This window comes from Odontomachus brunneus, unplaced genomic scaffold (genome assembly GCF_010583005.1).
Source record: "Odontomachus brunneus isolate Ranch 3 - 2012 unplaced genomic scaffold, Obru_v1 Obru_scaffold_134, whole genome shotgun sequence".
Taxonomy (NCBI): Eukaryota; Metazoa; Arthropoda; class Insecta; order Hymenoptera; family Formicidae; genus Odontomachus; species Odontomachus brunneus.
This window is the reverse complement of record NW_022639584.1, coordinates 327,358-355,301: the sequence shown is the minus strand read 5'-3', so window position 1 is coordinate 355,301 and position 27,944 is coordinate 327,358. Positions and strand designations below refer to the sequence as shown.

Here is a 27,944-nt window from a genome sequence, read left to right as displayed (position 1 = left end):
TTAATAAGGATGAAAGTAAATGAAAGAAAAAATATGAAAGTAAATGAATTCAGAAAGTATATGAATTCAAACCTAAATTATTGAAAACAACACATATCGATCATTAATTGACACAAATTCGCTGCGAGTTGTCCGCGAAGTTCGCCCGCTAGATGATATTTTGTTTGAATGACGTTCGTATCCAGATATGAACGTGACCGCAATGACACGTAATGATTGAAATAATAGCCCAACGTGATAATACAAAAGTATTGTCCTCGAAGTGATAATCGCGTGGACGAGAAGGTGGCAGAGACGAGTTGCTCAAGCGAGTGGTCATGTTCACCACCGTGAACGGCAGACTCGCGAGCCGGCTTTTATGGTCACATGGACTCGCGCGCATTCGCGTAACGAGGTTGACATCGACCCAGAAGACCTCAAAACCGTCGCCGGAGAATGAAGCGATAGCTGCCGATCTCGCGGGAATCAAGGAGTGCAAAACGCCTCCGAAAGTTAGTCATATGTCCAAATTAGTTCTATGTCCAAATACATAAGACTATAACAGAAGAATATAGGATAATCTATTGGGTCAAGCTTTTCGTTGCACGAAGAAGTATCTCTTCGATTATTCTTGCATAAAAAGATAAAAATAGAGATTATTTCTATAAATTTCTATAAAAGGTTAAAAAAATTTGAATTAAGAGACTATTGTATGGAATTGGTTTTTCAGAGTTCGAAGGCTAGGCCGAGACTTCAGACTGTTCGCGTGTATCGATGGAATCCGGAAAAGCCGCAGGTGAAGCCGTACATGCAACAGTTCACCGTGGACCTGGACAAATGCGGCACGATGGTGTTGGACGTGTTGACGTTGATTAAAGCTGAACACGATCCAACGTTGTCTTTCCGAAGATCTTGCCGCGAAGGCATCTGCGGGAACTGCTCGATGAACATAAACGGCGTCAATACCTTAGCTTGTATAACGTAATTAATTCATCACCGTGATTTTTGGCATTGATGGATTAGATGGCAGGAATTTTGAATTCTTTGGATTGATGAGATTTCTTGGATATTTTGATGTATTTCTGGTGATTTAGAGTACTTATGTATGTTTGAAGAGCATTTCGGATATCTAAAATCTTAAATGTTTGCATAATTAAAGTTTGGAGTTTTTAGGGCATTTAGAGATATTTGGATATCTAAAATTGTTTAAATGATTAATCCAACGATTAATCACTTTTACGTGGAATTATCTACACACTACACTTTAACTATATACTATATATTAACACAAAATTATTCTCTATGCACAGTTCTTTCTCTCTTTCCTAAAGAAAACACTCAGGTTAAAATCTTTTTGAATAGGGTTTAACATTTTGTTTAAAAAATCGCCTAAATTCCCAGGAAAATACGAGAATCCCCGAAACCGCTGGTGATTTACCCTTTACCGCACGTTTATGTGATTCGAGATCTGATACCGGATTTGGGACAGTACTTTGATCAATTTCGAGAAATCAATCCGTACCTAAAGCGTCCGGGTGAGGAAAATTTCCTCGGTGTGCGGCAAGTCTTGCAGAGCACGCGGGACAGGAGGAAGCTCGACGGTTTATACGAATGCATAATGTGCGCGTGTTGCACATACGCGTGTCCTCCTTACTGGTGGCTCGGCGACAAGTATTTGGGGCCTTCGGTTCTTCTACAGGTAACAGAAATGAATTAATAATTTATCAAGTTTTAGAATTCAGTTGATAAGTTAATAAATATAACAATTGTTTTTCTAACAAAAAAAAAAACACAAAATTTACTTTGTACATATGGTATACACAACTTTGTTTAAATTACTAGGCATACAGGTGGGTAATAGATTCGCGGGACTTGGCACATAAAGAAAGGCTGACAAAACTACGGGACTTCTACTCGGTTTACCGATGCCACACGATTTTCAATTGTACCAAAACATGCCCGAAGGTGAGTCTCATCGTTGTCACTCGTCATTACATTTCCTGTGTCACGAAAATACTCATGCACCAATATACTTTTGAGTGCTCCAAGTCGTCCAGAAGACACAAAACGTTTAAACGTAGATTAATTTCTATTCGTCGATCCATACATATTTATGTTACCGCGTATTTGATAGGGCCTAAATCCAGGCAAAGCGATAGCGCAGCTAAAAGGTTTGCTGGCCGGACTTATGCAGAAAGAGAAACCCGATATTGAGACGCCAATTCCGGATCCTTGCCATGGTAAGGAACAGTACGCGTGCAGAAAGGATTGAAAGTATGATACGACTCACTAAATGTCTTCCTATTTATTGTGTGGCATTGCCTATTATTTTGAGTAAAGAACTTCGTATTTACAATAACAAAGTTATTTTGTCGCTGTGTGAAAGCTCATACAAGCTGTAGTCTGTAGCACAAGGTGGTAGTTTTGTACATTGAAACAAATTAATATTTTTATATATTCTCTGCACACACATACAGCGTTAAACCCAAATACTATGGTTTCGTAATTGTATTATTATTACTTTGAAAATCTTAAATAAAAAATTATAGTAAATAAGTCTGTTTGTGTAACTTATAATTTTCACAAACGCATTGTATATCATCTTATATACAAAATATCCTGAATACAATAAAATCGTATAATTTCCATTATACTCGTCAGAATCAAAATAAAGTTATTCGATAATTGTAAATATTTTATATCACCGTCCTTATGCAGTTATCGTATACTATATTAATCACAGTTATATTTTGTAGTTTTAATAAAATTTATTTAATACCAGCGGGTACTCTGTATTTTTTTTTGCAAACGAATTGAATGTTTTGGTCTTTGAATATATACTTTGAATAGGCATTCTTTAAATGCATTTATCAGAGCAGAAATTATTCTATATGTAAATAGGTAACAATCTATGAGATCACAAGATCAATGAAACATCAGATGATGCTAAGAAAATATTATATATTTCTTTTGTACTATTTCTTTTAGTTGGAAGACATTCGAAATGTATTCTCATGTACTTCCTGTCAAATGTATACTGTTACGTGTAAGCCGCACACGTTTTTCTGGAGGCAAATAAATCTCGGGACGTTTTCTATAAATATTCGAAGGTGGTATGTTCTCGTTATCATCTAGAGATATCAACGAATTTACAGTTCTTCGCATTTTCGAATCTCTCAACCAAGAATGTTGCAAAATCTGTTGGACTGTTATGCGTTTTTTCGGGTCAACAGTCATCATACGCTTGATCTGAAAAAAAAAAACGTAAAAACGCTTCATTAAACTTACAATATCAGGAGCATTATTAATAATTGATGATTATTATATATACCAGATCTATAGCTTCTTCTGATACATGTCCAAAGCATGTTTTGGGGAAAACATATAATCCATTTTTTATCTGTACTTCTAAAGACATTTTATTTTGTGTATGGAAAGGTAGTACACCACCTAAGCAAACATATAATATCACTCCTAGACTCCATACATCAACCTAGAAAAAATCCAAAGTTTAATAAAGAATTAAATCATCCTTATTTATCATATTATGTTGAAACATATTGATACATACTTGATTTGTATAAGAGATGCGTCCAAGGTTACTTAAAATCTCAGGTGCAACATAGAAAGGAGTCCCACAAAATGTTCTCATCATAGTCTGAGCATCTACTAATTTTGCAAGTCCAAAATCAGATACTTTTGCTACCGTAATGTCAGAATTGTCTGCTAAGAGTATATTCTCTGGCTATGAAATTATTGTACAATAAAATTAAAGTATATTCATGATACACACACACACACACACTTTTTTTAATCTAGTATTACAAAAACTTTTAACCATAAAAAATGATATTCTGATACCTTTAAGTCTCGGTGTGTGATATCCTGCTTGTGTAGATAACGAACAGCAAGTATGACTTGATAAAAGATCAATTTAGTAAATGATTCTGATAATTTGCCTCTGCTTCTTATCTTTTCAAAAAGTTCTCCACCTTTCATCAATTCAAGCACAATATATACTGTTCTTGGTGTATCATGTATATCCTTCATTTGAATAATGCAAGGCTAAAACAAACATATCTTTATTAACATTTGTATTATGAAACTATTAGAGAACAATGCAATAAGATTAAATATGTTTATTACATGTTCCAATTTTCTTAATATTTCCACTTCATTTTTTATTTTAACAGGGTCATTAAGTTGATTTCTTGCTCCAGTAATATCAAAATCACATTTTTGGATGGCTTTTAGAGCAAACTGTTTTGTGCCATCCTTTGTAAATATTAGCCGAACTTCGCCACATGCACCAGATCCTAATTTGCGGCCTAGCGCATATTTCTGCTTTAGTTCTAATGGTAAAGTATTATTTTCAGGCTTAAGAACATTTTCAAACCTGTAAACTGATTTAATTGATCTTTGTTATATCTATATACTTAATCAACTTATTATATCAATAATTTAATCATTATATCTATATATTTAAACAGTCTTTGCAATAATTCTACTATATATAGCATAATTACCTGTACATGAAGATGTGGACAATGAAATTTCTGAATTATTGTCAATAATGACACGATTTCCACAACCAACCTTGACTTTATCAATATAAGTTCCATTGGAGCTCAAATCCTCAAGATACACTACAGTTTCATTTGTGTTATTAATACATTCTCTATATATGCGAAAGTGTACCTTGCTGACCGCATTTAACCATTGTTTATTCATTAATTGCGAAGTTACATGAATGTCACAAGTCTCAGCACGTCCAAGAGTATACACATCCCCGGACATATCTAAAAAAGTTTGAATAAAGAAAATAAAAAGCAATACTTTTTTTACAAAATTTTGTGTATTGTGCGAGTGACTTGACATAGACAATATATTAAGATACTTTTAATTCTATATTTTATTCCATTTTTTTAATTATATCCTTTCTGTAATATACATTATATAAATCGTTTCTACGTAAACATAAATACATACTTAGATTTGGGAAACATGATCGTATTGAATACAATCTTCCCCAGACAGTCAATGTTGGTTGCTGGCTAATTCTTTCTTGTGATTGTGTTAAAAATTGCGAGTCCACATTTTGCGTGTCGGGCAGGCTGCTTGCTTGTGACGCACGCTCCTGTGATGACTTCTCGGTTTGACTCATATTTTTTTCGTTGGAAATCAGAAGCACGTTAAATAATGCAGATGTGAAATGTGACGTATGAAAGATTTCAGCACGATGTTCGTTACGTTGAACAGAGCTAACAACCACTAACCCATTTTCGCCGGCTCGCATCAATTAGTGGAATCGCCTTGTGAGATCACAAAAATAGTCGATCTTTAAAGGCGACAAATTTGCAAAGAAATATCACAGAAGCAAAGATGAAACTCAAGATGAGATTACAAATATTGCAATAAATTGTCGACTTAATGTTCCTCGTGTACACAAAGGAAGATTGTGCCAAAATGGCGTCCACGTTCCCGCGCATGTTTCGTATTTCCCTATCGGTAAGTCCGAATTTTGACATTATCAACTGTGTGTAATCCTGATTTTGACGATAATTGCTAAATAAATTCTTCGTATTACAAAACTATATATCAACTACATGTATCTGTTCAATTAGACAATGTGACTCCATTTCTAAAGAATTCAAATAATTAATTACTTTCCTTCCCAACACAGTTCCGTGTGACTGCATACAAATATTTCTCAGAGATAAAATGTATTAATATTCAAATTATCAAGTTAAATAATTATACTAATTTCCATTAGAACTGTCCGAAAATCATTCAGTAAATACGCGATGACACTAATATATAATATTGCGAATTATTCATTTAGTTAGTTATAACAGTAATTAGAGACAAATGCTTTTTTCTACAAGAGGAGCTCTTAGCTTTCTAGGATCTCATTAAACGGCCGCCAATCGTGTATGTGTATATATATATATATGTGTGTGTATGGTGTGTGTACATATCACAAACGACGAAGAGTATTTTATTATAGAACTACTTGTTGGTATTATCATTTCCCAAGCAGGTAGAAAGCGAAAGAGTCGCAGAAGCCATCGTGACGAATTTATGAAAGGCGACAAATAACATAACTTTTATTACATCATCTACGTAATATAAACACGCACAATAGGTGTTTGGTAATGCGTTCTCACTTACAATACTATATTGCTAGCTCTTGCCCTAATCGTACTATAAAATACTGTCATGCATGTAGATTAATACGTACTTGCAGAGTTTTTAGAGACTTAAGCCTACTGCTGCTCTCTCAATCAAGAGACTACGAAAATTCTAGCTCGCGGGCAACGGAAAATAATTGCGCATTCGCAACCAATTTTACGAATTAATTAAAAACGACGAGACCGGCAAAACGTAGAGAAAGAGAGATTACGCTGCTCTGAGAAGCGATGTGTGAATCATAGGTGATGTATATAGCATAACGATCACACGACTCAGTGACAACTCTGTTTATTATTCATCAAAATAATTTAGTACCACATTAAGTGAGGGGTATCTCAGGGGAGGGATCGTTTTCTTACTTGGCTGAAAGCTGAACGAGAGGGAGAAACAGTAGGAAAAAAAGATAGCAGACAGTGAGTGTACCATTTTGAAAAGATCACCCTTAGTCAAGCGCGTTTTGTCGATTAATGATTTGCATGTTTTCTCTTTCTTTCTTTTCGCACGTATGCAAAGGTAATAATAATAATTTCTCTGATCGATGCCTTGAAGATCGGACGTGTCTCGTGGTCGTGTGTGTCGATCAACCGTTAATTACTCTCGTGTCTCTTTCAGTTTATTCCCTTATGCTTTTTTCTATCGTCTACATTTTATGTCTGCGCTACCGCTAAATAGTAGTTAGAACTAAAAAGTACAACTAGTAACTCTCTTGGAACCCACGCAATGAACTAATGCGCTCTAAAACTTCCGTACATGTAATATGCGTTACAGTTTACGCGCGAATCTTTCACCAGCTTATCGCTCGAATGCCTTAAATTTCACAATGTTGCATTCTTTCTCTCTCTCTCTCTCTCTCTATATATATATATATATATATGTTCGGCTGTGCCTATTGTTATATATATATATATATATATATATCGTTATTATTAATAATGCACGGTGATTGGACGCCAAGTACGTGGCGAGAAACCTATCTTCCATTCTCGTAATTATTCGTTTGAGCACGCTTTCTTTTTATTTTAAACCTCGTTTTTTTATTTTAAGAGTGATCTCTCTCTCTCGCTTCTCAAAGTTTACATTTCTCAAAGACAAAAATTGAATTATCAAATACCACGTGTGTATGCTTGCGAGTCCTTTACGAACAAATTACGATCGACATCTTACGGGCTCCACGAGATTCGATTATACATAAATATATGTAATATAATGGAATTTATACACATCTTAGCCAAGGGACACGTTCTTTCGACAGAGTCCGCTACACAGGCATGTAACGAGAGTTTTCCCGTTTTCGACTGCGACAGTTTTTGCATCGTTATCTCGTCTTTCTTACTCGTCATCTTTATTCGTTTACGAGCTACGCGTTACGTGTCCCACGAAACGAATTTCTTCATTAATGCGACAATAGGTGTGACAACTCAATACTTATCAAGAGTACACGTGAGCCGATATTAGACGATCATTGACACTCGGTACTTTGCACAAAGACGCTCTGCGCGTCTAATACGTGTGTGTATCGTGTGTGTACTTCGTGTTTCGGTGTGTATATGTTCAAATACATATATATATTTATTTATGTGTATATATACATATACACATAATATATATACATATGAGTGAAGAAGGAGCAGCGTTCTGTTCTTCTTTATTCTCTCAAGAACTCTCGAGGAGAGCGCGCAAAGATATATTGACAACGAATTACCGGTTACCGCGGAGGGTGACGCCACAGCCGAAATTTTCGCCACCGTCGACAAGTTAAAAGAGATTCGACACGTCTCATTCGCACAAGATCATAATCGAGGAGGACGATCTTCTTTCTCTCTTTGCTCGTGTGTGACAGCTGGTAACTGATAGTTCAACGGACATATTAGCGAGTAACAAGCGGGCGAGAAGAGAAAATCAAACGGCGGCTCGTACATCGATCATCGACTCGTCGAATTTCACGCTGCGCGAAGACACGTATATGTACAGAATAATGCCTACGATTGCACAACTGTCTAAAAGGAATTATAACTCTTGTATAATTGTATATGGCATTGATAACCCCACGTAGCCGTAGGTCGTAACGAGAACTCGTGAGCGTCCTCTCGATCGTTTGATCCTTATATTATTGACCGTCTCTCTCGATTCACTCTCCTCGATTTTTAGTGCAGTTCATTGCCGTAAAACGATGTTTATAATATTATAATAATTACTCTAATTATACTTTATTATAAATTAATTAAAGAGCTCTTAATCATACGTGTTTATGTGTTTTTCTTTATATATAATAATAATAATATTAATAGCATGTATACGATAGCTTTTGTAGCAGCTTACTCGTTCGGCCGATTCCATCAAAAATGGACGCGCGTTCGTCTTTTCTCGTTTCTTTTTTTCTCCTTTTTTTCTTCTTTTTTTTCTTCTTTACGTCCGTTCTTTTCCACACGACGTCTGACAGAAAATCTAAAATTCGGTGACTAGCGGCACTCCCAAATCTTCACCGTTTGATCGACGCTCCCGGTGACCACGTAAGGATGGCTCTTGTGGAAATCTACAGTGCGTGCATTATAAGTAAATAAATCGGCTACTAGCGTTTTAACGAAATTAAAGAGATATGGACTTTCAACAATAAGCCGTTAGTCGTCGCTCATATCTCACACTGATAGTAAGTCAGAAGTCATCATACAATGAGTCATAGTAGATCGTTGCGTCACGATATTTCAGTCAATTAAAAGAAAGACAATTCTCAGCCAGTTCTGGTCAGTTCTCTCGATAAAACTGACGGATTCATTCATTATATTGCTCTTTGATCGGTCAGTTACAAGATAATTATAACTTTTAACCCGTAAGAAATAGAATTTGGTCATGCAATCACTAATTACTGACTTGTTATTGTCTTATGATACATCAGTGGCTCCCTTACAACTCGCTTCTGACTTCTCTGATCCACTAATAACGGTTTATTGTCGAAAATCCCATAGAGATATTTGATTAGAACTGAAAGGAAGCGAAAGATACAAACCGACAGAGGTGCAAAAATGAACGTGCGCTTCGAGGGTCTTCATCACTCGTTTGTTGCGCGTGTCCCAGACTCGCAGCGTTTTATCGTCGGACGCGCTGACGATAAACTTGCCGCCAGGATGGAAGACGATGCATCGTACCCAATTGTCGTGTCCGACGAGGGTAAAGAGGCACACCCCGGCGCCGACGTCCCACACGCGAATCATCTTGTCTCGAGAACCAGACGCGAGGAAGGGTCCTTCGTGCGCACCTTTGTTGTCCGCTCCGGCCGCCGCGTTGATCGACGCTCTTGCGCTCTCCGGTGCCCATGCGATGCACTCCACCACGTGATCGTGATCTCTGAACTCGACCTGGTGATCGATCAACGGTTTTGCATTAAGAACAATCGTGGGATTGTCGCGGAATTCTGACTTAGTGCGTGTTCAAACAAAATGCTTTTTTTCAATAAGGAACTTCTCTGAACAAATGTAATCGTATGCTATGCTTTTCTACGAAAAGAACTGCCTCGTTGAATTACCTTGGTCTCCTTCGTCGCTACGTGCCACACACGAACAGTCTGATCGTTTGAGCAGCTGGCGATGAGCTCGCCACACGGGCTGACTCGCGCCATTCTTACCCACTCCCTGTGCCCCACGAGCGTCTTCACGCAGTATCCCGTCGCCACCTCCCAGATCTTGATGGTTTTATCCCTAGAGGCGCTTACTACGAAATCACCCTGTGGCACAAACGCGACGGAGTTGACGTTGTGATCGTGGCCATGCATGGTTTTCACGCAAGCGAACGACTGGTGGAAGTCCCACAGCTTGATGGACATGTCCGCGCTGCAAGAGACGAGCAGCTTGCCCGAGACATCGAACGCGACGTCTTGCACGCTGTCGGTGTGGCCTTTCAGCGTTCTCTCGAATTCGCCACTCTCAAAGTCCCACACCTGAATAAGGGACGAGCGACGTGAATGTGAGGAACTCGAGCCGTATTCTGAGCGCCAGAACGTCGCTGGCTAGTAAAACGCTCGTTGGAACCTCACCTTAATGGTAGCATCTTCACTGGCGGATACTATAAGACTAAAAACCGGATGGAAAATAACTCTATTGATGGGGGCTCTGTGTCCAGTCAGACTGTACTTTTCCGGCGGCCTCGGTATCCATTCGGACGGCGATCGCTTGCCGCGCGTCGGTGCGCCTTCTATAAATTCCTTCTCCGCCTCGGAGAGTTTGGACTCTAGTTCCATTACCTGCGGGAAAGAATATTTCTTGAGTGAATTCGAGAAGAGACTTGAATTAATATAGAGAATATATATATATATATATATATATATATATATATATGTAGAGAGAATATATAGAATCTTTTCTGCGCATGCAATCGAAAAAACTTTTCTCGAACTGTATAATAAGGAAAGGAAGGGACTCGTACTTTCTTCTGCAATCGTATGACCGAGGTCCATTTCTTCTCAAGGAGACCCCCGTATTTCCTCTCCACCTCCCCCGGCATGTCGGCTTCCTTTTTAAATGCCTCCAGTGCATCTTGATAGCCATTGGTGCTAAGGTAATCCGCGATCGCCTTATTTCTGAAAGCATGTAGAAACGTGCTCTTATGAGAAGTAGCATTAATTATATGAATTTTCTACGCATACGTGAGAGAAACTCGTCGAACTTTACTTTCGACGTAAGTGTTCCTCATCGGTACTCATTTTCTCACCAGGTACGGCTGCGGGAGATTGCGAGGGGGAGTGCGAGCAACGTGTGTTGTACGATAGCTTTAATCTCCAATTGTTTCGCGTTGGTGGTCGGCCGACTGATCGCCGTCTGTTTATGACGTAGATAAAGATAAAATGCTATGCCCGCGTACCGATACAATGAGCGGAGGAGGAGGAGGAGGAGGAGGAGAAGGAGGAGGAGGAGAACGAGGAGGCCGCAGGTTGTCGGATACGTGGGAAAGAGATTGAAAGTCGGGCAAACTTGTGCCAGGGTGAAAGGCCTCGCTAGTCGGTCGGTCGGTCGGTCGGTCGGTCGTCCGTCCGTCCGTCCGTCTCTATTCACCTGACTCTCCCCGTGATAGCGAATTATTATCGCTACGGTTTGTGCCGCGCTTGCACCGCCGACTGATTCTCGTTGTTTTGCAACAACTCGCCGCCGCGTGGCACACAAGAGCATAAGCGATTCTACATCGCAGGTGTATCACGGAAAAAGAAAGAGGAGAGAAGCGCGAAGCTATTTCTCGCCTGAGCGGAAAGCGGTACCGTTCGCTGCACCACGCGTTGACGATTCTTTCCCTCTATTTACTTCCGCCTCGGTGTATGCTCTGAATTCATTCATTTTAATGAACAAACTCATTCTTCGCACTCTGATTCTACGGCAGGACTGAACACTTCTCTGGGAAACGCGGGACTGAAACTGAGAATACTGAAATATATCATCGAGCATGCCAAAGATAAAGATCACTCGTACAAATTAATACACCTTGCATTGAATTAAATCACACGCAACCTGATACACGCAAAATTGCATCTCCTAACAAATTATGATCCGCTTAACTTGTTTTTCGATCCTGTTATTTTGTCAAATCTTGGTTCAGTCTGATGATCCTAGTTCAAGCGATAGCAACCCTCATATAACATAAGAATCTTGTTCGCTTTTCTGTTTCAGATCACTACAAGCGGCTGTATCGTGCATACCAGCAGGACACGAGCGTATTGCACCGCGCCCTGCAACTCAATTAATATAAGAGTTCCAATTAAGAAAAAAATCATGTAACTTTCTCAAGATATAATAAAGTTAGAAATGAACAGTTAGAAATGTGTCTTACAATTTCTTGGTAAAAAAATTCCAAAGAAATCTCTGTAATTCATAACTCACAAACTGCCCAGAGTCTTCAATGAAAATTTCAGTAGAAGAGAATGTTTGTAATAATGCAATTCGTGCGACGCCGTTAGTGAGACGTAAGTTATGAAAACATTCCGATTTTTGCAAGAGTCAATCTCGATTATATGTTAGCTGCTAGCATGGTAAATTAAGGGTTCACCCGCCATGAAATTCCACATGATCAATAGTAAACGAGCGTGTAACACAAACCCCAATAGCTCAGGCGAGCGGTGAACAATTTCGAGCGTCACAGAAAGAGAACACCGGCGTATCAATAATTTCATAACGTTCTTCGTGAAACGCTGGAGATTCCCATCGGCAACTAATGAGATTTATCCGTCGCTAATTGCAGTCAGAGTATAATGAGCTTAGAACGCCATAAATGCGGGGTCTTAGCGAGCGCTGTAATATCGTAATTTGTGCGCGCGGCTAATTACGCGCGTGATTCGCGGAAAATTCAGAGGGAATCACAAATGCGGATAATGACAGAGAGGCGATTCGTAAGAAGCACATCGCGGTGAGAAACTTCATATCGCGCACGCACAATGACGCCTGCTGCGCGGCGGCAGGTGTACCGCGCTCTGTACAAGTGGAGAAGAATAGTTCAAGGAGGTAGGGAGGCAGGGATCATTGTCTCCGTGAGTGCGGAAGGCACTCACCTGTCGTCCCTCGAACATTCCTGCCGATTCATCGAGCTCGCGCGAGAACGCGCGATGGAAAATGACGGACTGGCGACCTGAAGAATCGAGCACTCGAGTGTGATCTGAACAATTGATCGTCGAGAATCACTCATCTCCTAAGATAGATAAAGCTGAGATCAGTCAGATGGTTAAAAGTTGCGATGCTTCTCTTTAAGGAGTTTTGCGTAACGCACATCCCGTAGGAAAATGCGTTTCCTGAGAATTACTAAAGAAATAAATTCTCCTATTGGATACGAAATGCGTTGGAAAACTCTTCGAGGAGGAATTGCATTCTTTAACCCTTACAATCCGGGAAGCCATATAGTGATTGCGCGTAGCAGCAATTTTGTGAAATATCACTGCAATTCTTATTTATTATTTTATTATTACTATTATTATTATCCACTTTTTCCACACGAGTCAGTAAAAAGAAAAACTTGAGATATAAAAACTTTTATTATCATATTATATTTTATATAATTTTCCCAAAAATAAATTTGATTTTTTATGATTTTTAATACAAAAAAAGTTTCTGCACGATTGAATAAGAAGTCAACTTGAAAGAAAAGTTGTCATACGATTCGTGAAGCCACTATAGTGACGCGGCGGGGATCTCAAATGTTTTACCAATCTATTCTTTGATATATACGAAAAAAATTTAGTTCAAAGACTGTAAAGATATCGCTCAAGAGACTGCCTGCTGTTAAACATTTGATTGCACGCATTTCTCAACAAAGACGCAATCTAAACAATGAATGAACAATTAATTATAACAATTAATTATAACATCTAAACAATTAATTATAAAGACAAACAAGAAAAGATTTGGATTGAAGAGATTAAAAGCTAGACCGTCAGGACGAAATGATTCGAATGGAGACTTAAATATCGTGGAATTTAATATCGATTTGTACGAATTTGATTAACGAAGAAGAGACACGATGCATAATCTCGTTACGACGAATCACTCTACCGCGAAGAGGAGAGTTATTGCGCGCAATATTTAATAGCGTATCATCGTTTCTTGGCGCGGAGACGTCGCCCGCGGGGGCAGCTCTCGCGCAGCCATGCGAAAGTTATGGCATTCGAAATTCGCCGGCAATGCTGATGATCGATACGCGGACGAGAGAGCAGGGTTTAATTTATTCCAAAGCCGCCAAGGTGTAGAGCCACCGTTGGAATTCGCTTTGTTAGAGAGTCGAGTATTTCACTTAGCGGACTCGTGATATTTGTATATTCTCAGTCGATTTGCAAATTACGTTGTCACGAGTCCGAGGATATTTACTTTCTCGCGCGGAAATATTTTCTCTCGCCCCGTACTCACGAGAATACATAATCGCCGGTGATCTACTCGCGACATCCTACGCGAGTTCCTACGACATCATGAGAGAAACGGGAATGCGTTTGTATCACTCGTGCGGAACGCGCGTACGATAAATATCCGAGAATGCATTTCATCGGAGGTAATGCGCTTGCAAAGAGTGTCAAGAAGGTCGAGGAAGAGAAGTAACTCTATCAAGCAGAGTACATCCCGGAATTAAACAGCGTGTGTCTGTGATGCACGTCGATGTTTCTCAAACACAAGTAGTACATAACAAATGCGAGAAACACCTGCAGCAATCAACTGTGCTCCGCGTAGCTCTTATCTATCGCCTCTCCTTTCTTCGTTCGTTACATAAATTAAAGATAGAATGATAGTCGAGCAAGAGACTAGAAGATCGCGCCACCGAGATACGACGAGAGATGCTCGTATACAAAGGTCGGAAGGAGAAGTAACAGCAGCAACAGCAGCAGCAGCAGCAGCAGCAGCGAATATAACGGTACAATAGAACTTTAGTAGAGGTGCATTTTTTCCCTCTTTCGCGCGTTGCAGTGTGCGATGAATTATGCGAGGAACATGTAGCGAGTCGTCGAAGAATGTGCGGAATCGAAGGAGTTCTAAGGCGATTATCCTCGTTCCGGGATCCGAAGTGATCTGCATGAAAACGGACACCTGAAGAAGGCGGGAAACGGTAGGTAATTCATCCGTCTGGCCCTTTGCACATAAAACGGACGCTGACATCACCGTGAAACCGCCTGGCCTCACTGTATCTATTACGTTCAAGCCTCACGAGAGCGAACACGCTCTCAGCCTATGTCGAGACGTTTTTTTTCTCGTCTGCAATTGCAAGCCTTCCGTTAAAACAGAGTTCAATCTCAGTTACGCATACACATAAAACAATGTGCGGATAAATCGCTAGCAATGAAAAGTATCGTGAACGCTGCGCCTCCAAACATTTTCATTCATATTTACTGTTACTGAAGTTACAACGTCGAAACTACGATATTTCCCATTCGTATACACACAGAAAAATATGATTCTACCGCTAAGAAAAACTATTACACTCAGTTCACTTTTCTTCTTTTGAGTAATGGTTATCTTCAGCATAAAAGATTTTCTTAGTAAGTCTCATAAAATATGTTCGTCACAAACTTAGGTAGACTTCATTATCATTATCACTTCAAAGAAGAATTTGTCCTCTTTACAATTTCGAACGGCTCTTTACATATTAGAAAACTTTATCGAAGAAAAAAATGGTTCGACTCTGTATACTAAGCTAATCGAATTTTTCTTTTAATTTAATATTCTTGATAAAAATGTTAAACTTGCTAGGATTCAAAATATATCTGGAATAAATTTGATGTTTTTAACAAAATCTTGTGATAAATATTGCGAATATGTAAGTTTATGAAGTATCTGCAATAAAATTTATTCGAACGCAATATATATTTTTTTGTGTGTATCATCTGATTATTCGTTCGATCAATCTCAATATCAGTCTTCCGGACTGAAAAAGTTATGGATCACCGTGACATAAGTTCTCTTATTAACAAGGTTTCATCCAAAAGTTTTTCTCGACGATTCTAATTCGCCATTCCCCTCAATCCCGTCTCAATTTACAGGAAGTCCGGAAGTCGCACGCCCTGGCTTGTTTGCCAAAAGTTACACGTGTGTAAGCCCTGAGGACTGGAGAAAATAACATGGATGCAATGGGACACCTGTGCTGATCGATGAGAGACTCTCCTTCCAGTCGGAGAGGGCTACGGCTCTCCCTCTCTCATTTTCTCTTTCCACCTCTCTCTTTCTCTCTCCCTCTCTCTCTTCAATCCCATTCTCTTTCTCCCTTCACTCCAAGGGTTGCTCCGGGTCCTCCTCCTCCTCCACCACCACCGCCGCCGCCACCGTCGTTTCATTCCGTGCAAGTTATCGATCCGCAGTTCGCGCGTGCTCGACAGACACCCTCCTCGCCGACACCCCCACGATGACGCGCCCTGGCAGGAACGATCCACGAGCGATTTTGCGTCATAGGAAATTAAGCGGCATAGATCGAGGATACAATCGATGCCGGTGTCCCCGTTCAACGCGTCGTCGTTGTCGTCTACATGCGGGAAAAAGGTAAAACGCGCCGGCGAATCAATTATATACGGTCCCTTGAATAATCGAAGAGCGAGATACGTACACTGGCTTGATCCAAAACGAGATTTCGTGGGAATCGCGGTATTTAACTCGTGGAGAAGAGCACTCAAAGTATCGAGGAATTCCAATAACGTCTTGTGTATAAACTCACAAATTCTCCATTGTATGTTGTATTGAAATGAATGAATATTTGTACACTGAATGTCCGGCAATTATTCTAAACATATGTCGGACGTATCGAGATCGTGCGGTCAGGGAAGGCGAGACCCTGATGTCTTAATACTTTATCGGGCTGTCGGGGACGAGAGAGGGAAGAGAAATGACCACTGTCGCGCACGAACGTGGTACGTTCCATCGGAAGATAAGCATGAATTGGGACATAGCGAGATAATGACAGCGACCGGCGCTGTTCGATTCGTATACGCACGACAGCGTCCGAACACAGGAAACAGTCACACGAGCACTCCCGTGAGCTGAGGAGAACCCTCGGCTCGCGGAGATCGTTATTCGCACGTCTCGAGTGACTCATGTATACGTCAAAGCCTTTAGCAGCCAGCCGTGCCTCTCCGTGTGAAATCGAAGGCTGGAGGTATGAGAAAATTCAAGAGCGACCGCCATAGAACGGGCACCCGCATACCGTTGCGCCCACGATTATGCAGAATATGTAACGAACTAATTACACAGTTCTCATTGTAGCTCATTGTAGCTCAATGCTCAATGCTGGCCTAAGGATGCCAAGGTGGCTCAGAAAATTGCGACAATGCGATAATGAGTGCGTTCGCGATGAAAATTTTCCAAGTAGTTCTCCACGATTTCTCACAGGTAAAACGAAGATCGAGAGCCGCAGAAAAGCTAAACTTGGAAACTTTGGCGTTGGCGGCGGCGAGATGGTGAGGGAAACCTTGTGTATTTCCTCGATTGATCCGTTCTCTGACTGCACGCATTCGCGTGCCACCCCTATGAAAGTCGGGTGGGAAGAAAGCGAGCGAGCGAGCGAGAGAGAGAGAGAGAGAGAGAGAGAGAGAGAGAGAAAAGCGGTATTTCCAACTGTAAAAGAGAATAGGAGAAGCCAGCATCTGTTAAAAGCGACGTGAAGGAGAAAAGATGCATCGTGACATGCAAATAGGAATAATAGCGAGTCGTGGGAGAATTATTGAGCGAAGAGTCAACTTACAACTCCTCCCTCTGACGTTGAGACAGCACCATTTTCATGATCCTCGTGTGTGACCTCGCTGATACCTCGATGGTGATTCCGTGGAGCGCGACTAGAACTTCCAGTCACCTCTCAATGACTACTCACTGTCCTGCCATCGACATTGCCTGCGACAAAAGAAATATTACGTCAGTTATACATGATAAATACACTTAATATAAACTCTCCGCTGAGATATTATCAATTGTGTGAACACATTTGTTCATCAATATTGCATCAGCTATACATTATTAATGTAACATCGATAAAATATTAACAGATAGACTGTATCAATCGTATCCGCTGATTTTCTCTCACTCGGATGTGCGTTGCTCGCGCATATTTGTCTGTATCGCGGGAAAGAAAAGCAAAGGCGGCCGGAACTCTCGCACGAGAGTCGAGCGTGCCGAATTGTTTCCGCGAGATAATATAACGCGCGCGTACAATACGCCTGAAATCAATGTCGTGGTTTATTTTACTTTCCATCGTCGGAGAAACCCGATGCAGGTCGCTCGCTCGCGGAATCAGTGTCGCTTGCTCGCGGCATCACTTGCGAGAGAGCTTTCGTCGCGAGCACGAAAGCCGGCCGTTTTGTGGCGACGAGCTTAGGTCTGAAGCGCGATTTCGCCGGGATCGATAGCACTTTTCGCCGCACGAAGAGTACGCGAAAGGGAAAGGCAGTAAAAAGTGAAGCTCGAAATCACAACACCGACGTGGGTAATGCAAAGTTTTTTACGGGTACGCAGTCACAGTAAATTCAATAGCTTGATATGAACGCGTCACACGACATGTCTATCTGCATAAATGATATACCAGCCGCTACGCGTCGTCTTGCAATTCCAAAACAGCAGAGATCAAATTTGAAATCTACGCGTTTATAAAGTGAGTATTAAACGCAATCGATATATGTGTATGTATGTATGTATGTACATATATATGTATAAAATTCCGTGGTTTATTCCACGCTGCTGATAGAGCCGACACAGCGAGACATGAATCTCTTTTTAGAATATTAATACATTTATGGAACGCGGGCTGTTATTGCGGGTGTGACGAAAACATTAGCCTGGAGAAGGAAACAATCAGGAGGAAGGACCTTGACAATCGTAAAGGCGCACACGGAGCGTCGGCGCAGCGTCGTCGCGACGCTGCCTCACGATGGCGATGGTTATCGCGACGATGCGCCGTGATCGATAAACCGGCACAGCACGCCCACCCCGCCAGCGGCCGCGTATATTTTCGCCTTGCGGTGCATTTAAATATTCATACCGGCCTCCTTCTACCTCGACACGGTCGTATAACGTTAAAAAGTGCGATACTATGTGATTGAAGTGGCCGTGGGGAAGGGCTCTGCACCGGGCGGGAGCGAGCGAGGAATCTGCGCCGACTTATCGAGCAATAATTCAATGCACAAAGTTACAGGGAGCGATTAAATGCGGCAGATGAGAGCGCAAATGCAATAATGCGATAATGGAATGATGATGTGCGGCGGGTACGTGTATTCCGCGTCGCGGCCGCGTGTCCGAGGCATGAATGGAACACAGCGCGCGAGTGCAATGATACACACGCGATACTTATTAGTCATCGGAAAGTACGATACTTTGTTGAAAAAGAAAGAACTGGAACTGTCGGCCTGCACGGCCGCGTAAACGCACACGCGCTGCGGGCAGTTGAAAGTATCGCACACACGTCATGAATTCACGCATAAATGAGAAGTGTATAATTCAAGACGCGATGTCCTTGCACACGATAACGCAGCGTGCTGCCGCGGAAAACAACAGGGAATTCCTCGCAGTGTTTCGTCCGTCCATTCAATCTCAAATGGTCACAGGTCCTCGGCTGAAAGTACGAGACCTTCGCGAGAGCTATCACATGCGCCTGCCTTCGGAAAGGGCTTTAAGACATACAATAAATATGACATATAGTACGCAACAAGTAAAAATATAATGTATGTATATATGATTCGAGGCACAAACACGCGTAAATTTGTTATGTCAAGCTTTTTTGCACGTTTGACGTAAATGCATTGGGATCATTTCTCATTCACTTTTTTTATGTACTTCGTTTTTTGTGTATTTTTTTATGCGAGTGGTTAAACGCTTCACAGATACTCACGTTTAGTGAAGATCCGCGACACAATTATACAAGTTAAAACTCACGACGCGCGCAGCTATAAATTCTTATCAGTTAGCTCGGCTCTCTACAAGTCGTTGATTGGTCTCGCGATCGTTGGTACACGTTCCGTAACAGTCAACGTTTCCGGGATCATCGGTCCAGGTGAGTGACTGCCTGGTGACTTTCCTGACCCCGCGACGCACGCTTCGATCTACCTGTGGCTTCGCTTTTCTAAGCTAATCAGCTTACGTAGGTGACACGCGAGGATTCGTCATTCGCCGGCCGCAGGATCGATGATCAGTTAAGGGAGCTGGAAAATACATGAAAAGAGGAAGCAGGAAAGGATTGTGTGTCCGAAAACGAACGAAAGAAAAAAGACAAAAGAAAAAGAAGATATGATGAATGATGGAGTTTTTGGAATTGTGAGGATCCTTAAAATCTCGCCTTGCCTTTTTCTCTCTCTCTTTTTCTTGATAAAGCCACGTGGTTGCCCAACAAAAAGAAGTTGCTTAGAAAAGACTCACGACGTGGTTGTTTGATAAGATCAAACTTTTCTTCGATGTTTGGTGTTTCAGACTGCCCGCGAACCTGATCATCGGTCGACCGACCCTCGAGCGAGTCAGGAGAACGACTTTTAGAGACCGCACACTTTCTATCCCACGATTCGCCGCGAAGAGCATCGCGACACGACACGCGTTGCGACTTCGTGTGGCGCTGAATCAATGCGAACGACACTCCAAGTTAATTAACGCGCGCGAAACTCGACAATATCTGAGGTCTTATCGTTTATCTTATCCCCGAGGTATCGCGATCTAATTGTGACCGTCACGAACCTACCTACGATTCGTTTGCCCGAGGATGTAACGCGGATGCAAATCGCCACGGCGAAGCGCAATTGGGCAAGACCAGCGTTTTTGGCACAGCCGCAGTGTGTGAGCGAGATAGAACAAAACACGGAAGTGAGAGCTGAGGAGCTGACAATAACGTTTTGTACAATCGTCCTTCTATCGAGAACGGAGAATACATGTCAAGTTAGCTCGGACACGTTTCTCCCGTATCGACTCCGGTGAGTCTCTATCCGTGACGAAAACTCGTCGTCGGTATCAGTTATATACCTGTAAGCAAATGATTCAACAAGAAAAGTTGAGATCAAGAGAAAACAACTGAGAAAAGAGTACCTGAAAATTTATTTGTGGGGTAAGTTTTTTACAGAATATTACATTTATATATAATTTTACAGAAATAAACTTTACATCCCACAAATGTGAATGTCAAGTACTTTTTCTTAGTGCAGCATGAATGACTTCTGAGAGATGGAGTGAAGTGAAGCGATGTTATAACAAGTGCATACACACACATACACACACCGACGCGGCAATGACTCAGTGAGACCAGCGTAATCTCAAGAAAGCATTGACCGGCGCGTCGAAAGCATCAACCACCCCTGGAGATGGTTGAAACTTACGATGCTGACCTCAGGTACGAAGACACTCACAGAAAACCGACACGATATCCTGAGAAAGGGCCGCTTTCCCTTGAGCGAAGGAATGCGGAATGCCATTGTCGGCGGGGAGGAAAGCGACGCGATAGCAGCATCCCCCAGAGTGCGCGCTAATTGGCAAAAGGGGTGACGATAAAAGGGCACGGGTGATCGATCGTGGTGCTGAACGTCTCTGGAGGTCTCGGACTCGCTCGCATGTCCTCGATCGACGGACAAAAGTAGGAGAGAGAAAAAAAGAGAGAGAGAGGGAGAGAGAGAGAAAAACAGCTCGGTGACAGCTGATTGTGCGGCATCGAGACAATCTGTCAACGTGAAGACCGTCTTATCGCGTACCGCGAGCGCAAGTCGCCGAATAAGACAAGGACGCCGTACGTCGACCCGAAAGTACGCCAAAAGATGCGCGTGGCGCCTAGGATCGACGAGGTGGAGCCGTACGAGAAGCGCACCGCGTCAAACCGAGCAGGTTGCGGTCGCTCGCGAAAAAATCAATTCGTGTTCGGTGACGTGCGATGCGCGTATACGTTCGCGGAGACTGGGCATGCTGGACTCCCTCGCAGCCGCGACGTGCGCGTTCACCCGAGAAGACCGATACGGACACCGGGAAACGAGGCACACACGGACGTACCCGAGGCAGCGGATGAGACGCGGACGACGTCACGTAGGGACAACGCGCGCGACTCGAGTCGCGAAGAGAGCGCGCCGTTCAACCGTTTGTTGTAAATCACGCACGGCCATCTTTGCCCAGAACCCGTCAGCGCGACCGTCTGTGCGAAGTCGCTCGGCTTTCTCGCGCCGCGTTGTCTCGCGAACGTCGAGCAGCCGGCGCAACTACGACATCGTCCGGTCGTTCCGCCACGGCGAACCCCTTCGTGGATACTCACGTCTGTTTCAGGGAGCAGCAGCAACGAGGATGCCCTGAGTAACGGCGAAAAATCGCGTGAAAACCGGGCGGCCGCGACTATCGAGCAACTCCTCGGGATCACTTCTGCGATTGGACTGGCCCCGCGAGGTGGCGTCTGCGCATTTCCGGCGCATGCGCGTCGCCCGGCCTAGCCGCGCCGTTGCTCGCGCATCCTCCGGATTGGCGTGTAATTCGCGGCGTTTGCGCGACCCCGTGCGACATCTGACGCTAGTCTCCAGAACTACGAATGGTGAAAAGAATATTCGTATCGTTCGAAAAACTGCGTATTGCTGTCGTTTCAATCCGTGACTATCTTCAAACAAGTGACAATGCCGTAAATTTTAAAATTATTATGTCTACGCGGATTATTTACGTATTATCTACGTCATGTATATACAGTATATTTTTCCATGTAGACAATATAAACTGCAATGTAAAATATTGCTAATTATTATTCAAGTATATAGAAAAAAATTAAATTATAAGATAATTACAGTATTTACTTTGGGTATTAAGTATAAATGTAATGTTTAAAGGAGATAAATTTCATGAAATTTTCACTTTATTATATGACAGATTGATTTAATATTTTATAACATTAGATGTATCACACGCACCTGAATACTCTAGGGACATTATCTGCTCTTTTTAGCTCCACTTTCTGTAATCAAGTGTGCTATAAATGTAAAAGGTTATAAACCTTGCTTGTTTCTACGAGAAAATAAACACGTCTATTTTTTTTTAAATATCAGTTAATATATCATTAAGATACGCCTGGCTTTATGGCAGTGTAATATTAGGACTTCTTTGTCTCATTCACTGAAGATTTTTCAACAAATTGTGAACAAAATTTACTATTAAGGAGGTTAACGATATATTTTTAATTAAAGATATTTCGTTTATCACGGAAATCTTAAGCCTATTTCAAGTTGAACCACGCATGTAAATTTGATGGCTTTTTCACAATCGAATTCGAGAGGTAATCTTGATACGAATGTATACAGAATTCCTCACATTGGTGTATTATGTATATCAAAGTTAAAGTTGAGTGCTTGTAGAATTACAAAATAGGAAGATCTTGGAAGAACTGCAATTGAAAAAGCAGATGCTCTTGAAGCAAGGAGTTGCACCAAGTTTGACTTCATCCTTAGCTGTCTCGTCAACTGGCTCTGTATCAAGTGTAGTATGTATAATTTCAGCTAAATTGTATTTAACTGGATATATGTATAACATTCTTTCCATTTTTGCTTCATTTTGTTGGTATGTATTTCTTTCATAGCCTACAACACAATCTAACGATGGTATAGCAATGAGTGCATCTCAACGAGCTGCTTTACATAATGCACATGCTGCCTCATCAGGTTATTTTGTGACACAGGATTCTTCTTTTGGAAATCTGATATTACCAGTCCTCCCAAGATTTGACAGTAAATGACTTATCTTGACTGTGAAATAATTAAAACTTGTATAAACAAATTTTGAAGACTGTATATAAGTAATGTTAATGGAAATCTTATCCAATAAGAATTAAATAATTTTTATAAATATTTGTTGGATAAGATTCTCTTAGAGATTGTGCGTGTGGCCAATAGTCTGGAGACTCTATCAATAGTTCAAACAAACAGAGATAATGGCTGCTCTTCGACTTCGTCAATTAGAAGATTATCTTCAACAGCTGGAGGTCTTCGAAAAGCCAAAAGTTTCACTCGAGCAGTATGCCACTAGCGCACATATCGCCTCACATATGTTATATACTGCACAATCACAGTTCAATGATATAGAAGGTAAAAGCACAGCGGACTTAGGTTCTGGATGTGGTGTACTGTCATTGGGTGCAAAAATGCTTGGTGCCGAGTATGTAATTGGATTTGAAATAGATTCAGATGCGATTGACATACACAATGTTAACTGCAAAGACATAGAACTCTATGTCGAAATCGTGCAGTGTGATATACTGCAATATTTACCAGGTATATTTGTCAATATATATTATATATACAAGGTGAAGCATGCAACTGTGGAATTACTTATAATGCTGTAAATATTGATTTTAACGAAAGTTGATTCAAATGAATATATATTGCATAATTCAAATAAGATCATGCAATACATTATTCAAATATTTTTTGTTGCTTGTAGTTTTCAAGGTTTTTAAATTTTTATTCTATAACGAAAGTTGCAGGTAATGTTAAAACAAATTTAGCCATGTTAAACAACATAATTTTTAAACGACTTCTATCTGATTTATTGTATTTTATATGTAACAATCAATCGTTCCAAAACAAAGTAGTTCTTTACGAAGTGGTTTCAGTTACATACTTCATTTTGTATACACACATATCATTCTCATTATATGATTTACTGTATTTATGAAAAGTACAAACGAATATGTGGAATCTTACGTTGCAGGAAAATTCGAGAAATATTTCGACACAGTCATAATGAATCCACCGTTTGGCACTAAAAACAACGCCGGTATCGACATGAAATTTCTAGAGGTGGCGATTCGACTCTCGTCCAGCGTAGTTTATTCGCTGCACAAAAGCAGTACGCGTGATTATGTTCTCTCGAGAGCGGCGCAGCTCGGCGCGAAGGGAACAGTAGTGGCCGAACTCAGATACGATCTACCGAGAGCCTATAAATTTCACAAAAAAGCCTCCGTCGACATCGAGGTGGATTTTATACGATTCGAGTTAAACCGTTGATTTACTCGAACGCCAGATCTATCTATTCGAACTTGATGCCCTGAGCTAAGGGTAGTTCGTTCCCATGATTGATCGTGATTGTCGCGCGTCGCATGTAATGCTTCCATGCGTCGCTTCCGCTTTCTCGACCACCGCCCGTGGCCTTCTCGCCGCCAAACGCACCGCCTATCTCGGCGCCGCTGGTGCCGATGTTGACGTTGACTATCCCGCAATCCGATCCGTGAGGGCCGATCCACTGTACGATGCAGACAGCAAGAATTTCATGAGAATTCGGTCAGTGGACATGCATAATTCCGAAAAATCAGAATCCCGAAATTAGAGAAGTGGGACAATGTTCCGAAAAATCACAATCCCGAAAACTGAATACTAGGACAATCGAAATGCAATTTTTCTGAAATATTAAAAGCATACTATTGTCCCGAAAAGTCACAAATCCAAAAACTGAGCACAGGGAATCCCTCGAAATATTGAAGGCATAAAGTTCTCCCACAAAGTTATATGGCAAGTTATTGATAACTTCATGCTTTCACTATTTTAAGAGTCGTCCCTGTGTTCAGTTTTCGAAATTGCGACTTTGGGACGATGTTCCACTTTTAAAATTTTCGGTTTTTTTTTTTTTTTTTTCGAGACTGTGCATATCCACTATTCAATAGAACACACTCACAAAGCGTATTATCTTAAGCGCGTTGTTGATTATAACATTAGTTTTACCTGAAATACATTTCCGATACTTTTAGTAAAAAGACTACTGCTCAATCCTTGTTCCACGCCGTTGTTGAGATTGATGGCTTCTTCCAGAGAATTAGCCTCCAAGATGTAGACGATCGGAGCAAAGGTCTCCTGTTGCACCACCTCGGCGTCGGCTGGTAGACCCGAGATGATGGTCGGCTCCACGTAATAACCGGGCCGCTCTACTTGTTTTCCACCGAACTCTATCGTGCCACCGGCCTCCACGGCTTTTTTTATTGCCGCCTACAGTGAGAGAATTTTGTTTAAACGACGATGTGTATAACGTGACAATTCTGACCACTGTTGTGCATCTACCTGGTACTCATCAACCGCTTTTTGATTGTGCAACGGCCCATACAGCACACCGTCGTCCAATGGGTCTCCAATTCGTCCCAGGATACTCTTATATGCCGCCTTTAGTTTCCCTAAAAATTTGCATGTAGCTTTATATACGTTTTGTTCTATGCGTGTCTTTAATTTCACTAAGGATTTCTGTTTCTTAATATCCTTGATTTACGTTTGTGGAATTGAGTACCTAAAAATTCCTGTTTTATCTTTTGGTGTAATATCAATCTTCTGGTTGTGGTGCATCTTTGTCCAGCTGTTCCAACGCATGAGAAGACAGCCGCTCTCACTGCCATTTCCAAATCTGCATCTTGCGCAACTGTTGATGGAAGCATAAACGCAAATGTGACATGCGGACAATGGAAAGAATTATTTCATAATGACGACACGTACCTATTAACGCGTTGTTACCACCGAGTTCCAGCAAGGACTTTCCGAATCTTTGTTGGACTTTAACAGCCACTTGTCTCCCCACGTTCGTGCTTCCGGTAAATGAAACCAGAGGTATCCTGGTAATGTGTAACCGGTCATAAGTTCAGCCGTATATTTATTATATACGTAGTATAGTAAAGTAAATGTATCAATGCCCGGATACATGATACTGAGCATTCTTAGTGTTTTGTTCTTCAAATAAAAGTTTCAAGTTTTAAAAAATATACATACACATGTATTACATATGTCTGCTTGAGAGCATTTAAAGATCAAAACAATAAAAATGTTCAGGCGTTAGTACCTTTTTATATTATAACGCGACAAAAATTATACAAATTAGAAACGTGTATTAATAGTTATTATTTGTCTCAGATGAGATACTCAGATTTGAATTGAAAGTTAGATGTGAATCTTTTAATTGAGTTGCGATTATGCAAATGTAATGTTGTATATATTATGTGATTCAAGTAGAAAAACTCAGACTTTAAATTCGAATCTGATTATCTCACGTGGAACAAGTTTCAAGTAATAATTATTAATACGGGTCTGAAACTGACCGTTTATCATTCACCAAAGTCTCTCCGACATCTGGCCCACCTGACACCAATGACGCGACGGAACCTGGGATGCCGTTGCGTTCCAAGACGTCCACAATTATCTTCGTGGTTGCGATGGCTACTAAAGGCGTGGTCAAGGCACCTTTCCAGACGATAGCGTTACCGCAGACCATTGCAATGGCAGTGTTCCAACCGTACACCTGTGGAAAAAACACGAATTGAAATGAAAGAAATTACTCATGCTAAAACGATGATCAAACATCTTGAAGTCGCACTCACTGCTATGGGGAAGTTAAATGCAGAGATAATGCCGACTACACCCAAGGGATTCCATTTCTCCAGCAGCGCGTGGTCTTTCCTCTCTGAAGGGAATATGCTGCCGGGTAACATACGCGACAGTCCGACCGCGTAATCGCATATGTCGATGAATTCCTGGACTTCGCCTATGCCCTCCGGTAGTATCTTCCCTGTAACACGACGTATTAATTATAAGTAAATGGCCTTCAAGTAGGCGGATCGATTGCGATAATGTTGCAAGCGAAATTTCGATGCACATTGAAATAACTTACCCATTTCCAACGATACTAAACGTCCCAATGGCTTCAGGTTTTTTCTGAGTTCGTCTCCTATTTGCCGTACAATCTCTCCTCTCGCTGGCGCCGGGATGGATGCCCATTGTGACCAAGCTTTGCGCGCTTCCGTGATAGCATTGCTGGCTTCTTGCGGCGTGGACTGGCGAATCTTCGCGATCACTTTGCCGGTTGCGGGCGATATCGACTCTATCACCTGCACAAAATGATTAATATTGTAATACAGATTATAGTTGTTACCATATTATTGCTATTTTCGTTACATTTGTTATATACTATTACATTGTAATGTGATTTACAATGTTTTATGATTCTCTTCAGCTTCCACAATTATCTATTCGTTATCAATAACGATAAGGAGAAATCAACATCGTGTACCTCGCCAGATCCACCCCACTTTCCATCGTAAAGTCCAGGATTTACGGCGGTGATGCCTAATTCCTTCAAAAATCCGTACTTCGGATCGGTCACCAAGTGCCTCGCCATCTGGAACTGGGAAACGCAGGGAGTCTTCCTCAGCAATAGACTCGCCATAACCAATCGTTTGCTACTGTTCACGTCGCCGGTTGTAATAAACAGCTTGGGTTATCAGGATGGCTCTATTTATCGTAAGAGAGGGACGAAATGTGATAATAATAAAGATAACGCGAGAATATCTGGAGAAAAAGTATATCTAAGCTAAACAAGACTGATATGCTATAAATG

The 27,944-nt window shown here is 41.3% G+C and overlaps 5 protein-coding genes across 7 annotated transcripts; 2 read left to right on the top strand and 3 right to left on the bottom strand.

Annotated features, from left to right (window-relative positions):
* Positions 1 to 137: 137 nt before the first annotated feature.
* Positions 138 to 2,535, top strand: LOC116850160 (succinate dehydrogenase [ubiquinone] iron-sulfur subunit, mitochondrial-like). The gene is made up of 5 exons (XM_032828115.1): positions 138 to 491; positions 710 to 960; positions 1,381 to 1,678; positions 1,822 to 1,944; positions 2,114 to 2,535. The coding sequence occupies exons 1-5, from the start codon at positions 318 to 320 to the stop codon at positions 2,249 to 2,251; spliced, it is 984 nt and encodes a 327-aa protein (XP_032684006.1). The 5' UTR covers positions 138 to 317; the 3' UTR covers positions 2,252 to 2,535.
* On the bottom strand, positions 2,278 to 5,897 carry LOC116850149 (ovarian-specific serine/threonine-protein kinase Lok-like). The gene is made up of 7 exons (XM_032828098.1): positions 4,969 to 5,897; positions 4,506 to 4,778; positions 4,126 to 4,382; positions 3,841 to 4,044; positions 3,551 to 3,724; positions 3,311 to 3,472; positions 2,278 to 3,228 (listed from the first exon to the last, which is right to left on the bottom strand). Exons 1-7 carry the CDS (start codon positions 5,273 to 5,275, stop codon positions 2,992 to 2,994), a joined length of 1,614 nt encoding a protein of 537 aa, XP_032683989.1. The 5' UTR covers positions 5,276 to 5,897; the 3' UTR covers positions 2,278 to 2,991.
* Positions 5,898 to 6,443: 546 nt separating this feature from the next.
* Positions 6,444 to 22,000, bottom strand: LOC116850155 (lissencephaly-1 homolog). Of its 3 annotated transcripts, none has more exons than XM_032828106.1 (7): positions 21,862 to 22,000; positions 17,347 to 17,492; positions 10,588 to 10,741; positions 10,199 to 10,405; positions 9,692 to 10,102; positions 9,176 to 9,524; positions 6,444 to 8,704 (listed from the first exon to the last, which is right to left on the bottom strand). In XM_032828106.1, exons 2-7 carry the CDS (start codon positions 17,382 to 17,384, stop codon positions 8,631 to 8,633), a joined length of 1,233 nt encoding a protein of 410 aa, XP_032683997.1. In that variant the 5' UTR covers positions 17,385 to 17,492; positions 21,862 to 22,000; the 3' UTR covers positions 6,444 to 8,630. The 3 variants fall into 3 exon arrangements, with proteins under 3 accessions (XP_032683997.1, XP_032683998.1, XP_032683999.1); XM_032828107.1 differs by lacking the exon at positions 21,862 to 22,000 and adding an exon at positions 19,480 to 19,498; XM_032828108.1 differs by lacking the exon at positions 21,862 to 22,000 and adding an exon at positions 10,873 to 11,878.
* On the top strand, positions 21,962 to 25,329 carry LOC116850167 (methyltransferase-like protein 5). The gene is given in 5 exon segments (XM_032828132.1): positions 21,962 to 22,860; positions 22,940 to 23,064; positions 23,161 to 23,308; positions 23,474 to 23,851; positions 24,291 to 25,329. Coding segments are annotated over 5 exon segments (975 nt in total). The 5' UTR covers positions 21,962 to 22,832; the 3' UTR covers positions 24,587 to 25,329.
* LOC116850150 (putative aldehyde dehydrogenase family 7 member A1 homolog) lies at positions 24,100 to 27,931 on the bottom strand. The gene is made up of 9 exons (XM_032828099.1): positions 27,618 to 27,931; positions 27,219 to 27,435; positions 26,929 to 27,116; positions 26,650 to 26,849; positions 26,054 to 26,169; positions 25,851 to 25,979; positions 25,631 to 25,740; positions 25,298 to 25,558; positions 24,100 to 24,821 (listed from the first exon to the last, which is right to left on the bottom strand). Exons 1-9 carry the CDS (start codon positions 27,771 to 27,773, stop codon positions 24,609 to 24,611), a joined length of 1,590 nt encoding a protein of 529 aa, XP_032683990.1. The 5' UTR covers positions 27,774 to 27,931; the 3' UTR covers positions 24,100 to 24,608.
* Between the last annotated feature and the right edge of the window lie 13 nt (positions 27,932 to 27,944).

What these genes read in the sequence shown, in the direction of transcription:
- LOC116850160 (XM_032828115.1), top strand. Translation starts at nt 318, where the DNA reads ATGTTCACCACCGTGAACGGCAGACTCGCGAGCCGGCTTTTATGGTCA. An exon ending in AGTGCAAAACGCCTCCGAAA is followed by an intron (nt 492 to 709) that starts GTTAGTCATATG and finishes TTGGTTTTTCAG; the next exon opens with AGTTCGAAGGCTAGGCCGAG. An exon ending in AATACCTTAGCTTGTATAAC is followed by an intron (nt 961 to 1,380) that starts GTAATTAATTCA and finishes CTAAATTCCCAG; the next exon opens with GAAAATACGAGAATCCCCGA.
- LOC116850155 (XM_032828106.1), bottom strand. Translation starts at nt 17,384, where the DNA reads ATGAAAATGGTGCTGTCTCAACGTCAGAGGGAGGAGTT. An exon ending in CAACGTCAGAGGGAGGAGTT is followed by an intron (nt 10,742 to 17,346) that starts GTAAGTTGACTC and finishes ACATGCTTTCAG; the next exon opens with AAATAAGGCGATCGCGGATT. An exon ending in TCATTTTTGCACCTCTGTCG is followed by an intron (nt 8,705 to 9,175) that starts GTTTGTATCTTT and finishes CACGCACTGTAG; the next exon opens with ATTTCCACAAGAGCCATCCT.
- LOC116850150 (XM_032828099.1), bottom strand. Translation starts at nt 27,773, where the DNA reads ATGGCGAGTCTATTGCTGAGGAAGACTCCCTGCGTTTCCCAGTTCCAG. An exon ending in CATTTAACTTCCCCATAGCA is followed by an intron (nt 26,850 to 26,928) that starts GTGAGTGCGACT and finishes TTTTTTCCACAG; the next exon opens with GTGTACGGTTGGAACACTGC. An exon ending in GTATCGGAAATGTATTTCAG is followed by an intron (nt 24,822 to 25,297) that starts GTAAAACTAATG and finishes TGCATCGTACAG; the next exon opens with TGGATCGGCCCTCACGGATC.
- LOC116850149 (XM_032828098.1), bottom strand. Translation starts at nt 5,275, where the DNA reads ATGCGAGCCGGCGAAAATGGGTTAGTGGTTGTTAGCTCTGTTCAACGT. An exon ending in TATTAAGAAAATTGGAACAT is followed by an intron (nt 4,045 to 4,125) that starts GTAATAAACATA and finishes TGTTTGTTTTAG; the next exon opens with CCTTGCATTATTCAAATGAA. An exon ending in CAGAAGAAGCTATAGATCTG is followed by an intron (nt 3,229 to 3,310) that starts GTATATATAATA and finishes TTTTTTTTTCAG; the next exon opens with ATCAAGCGTATGATGACTGT.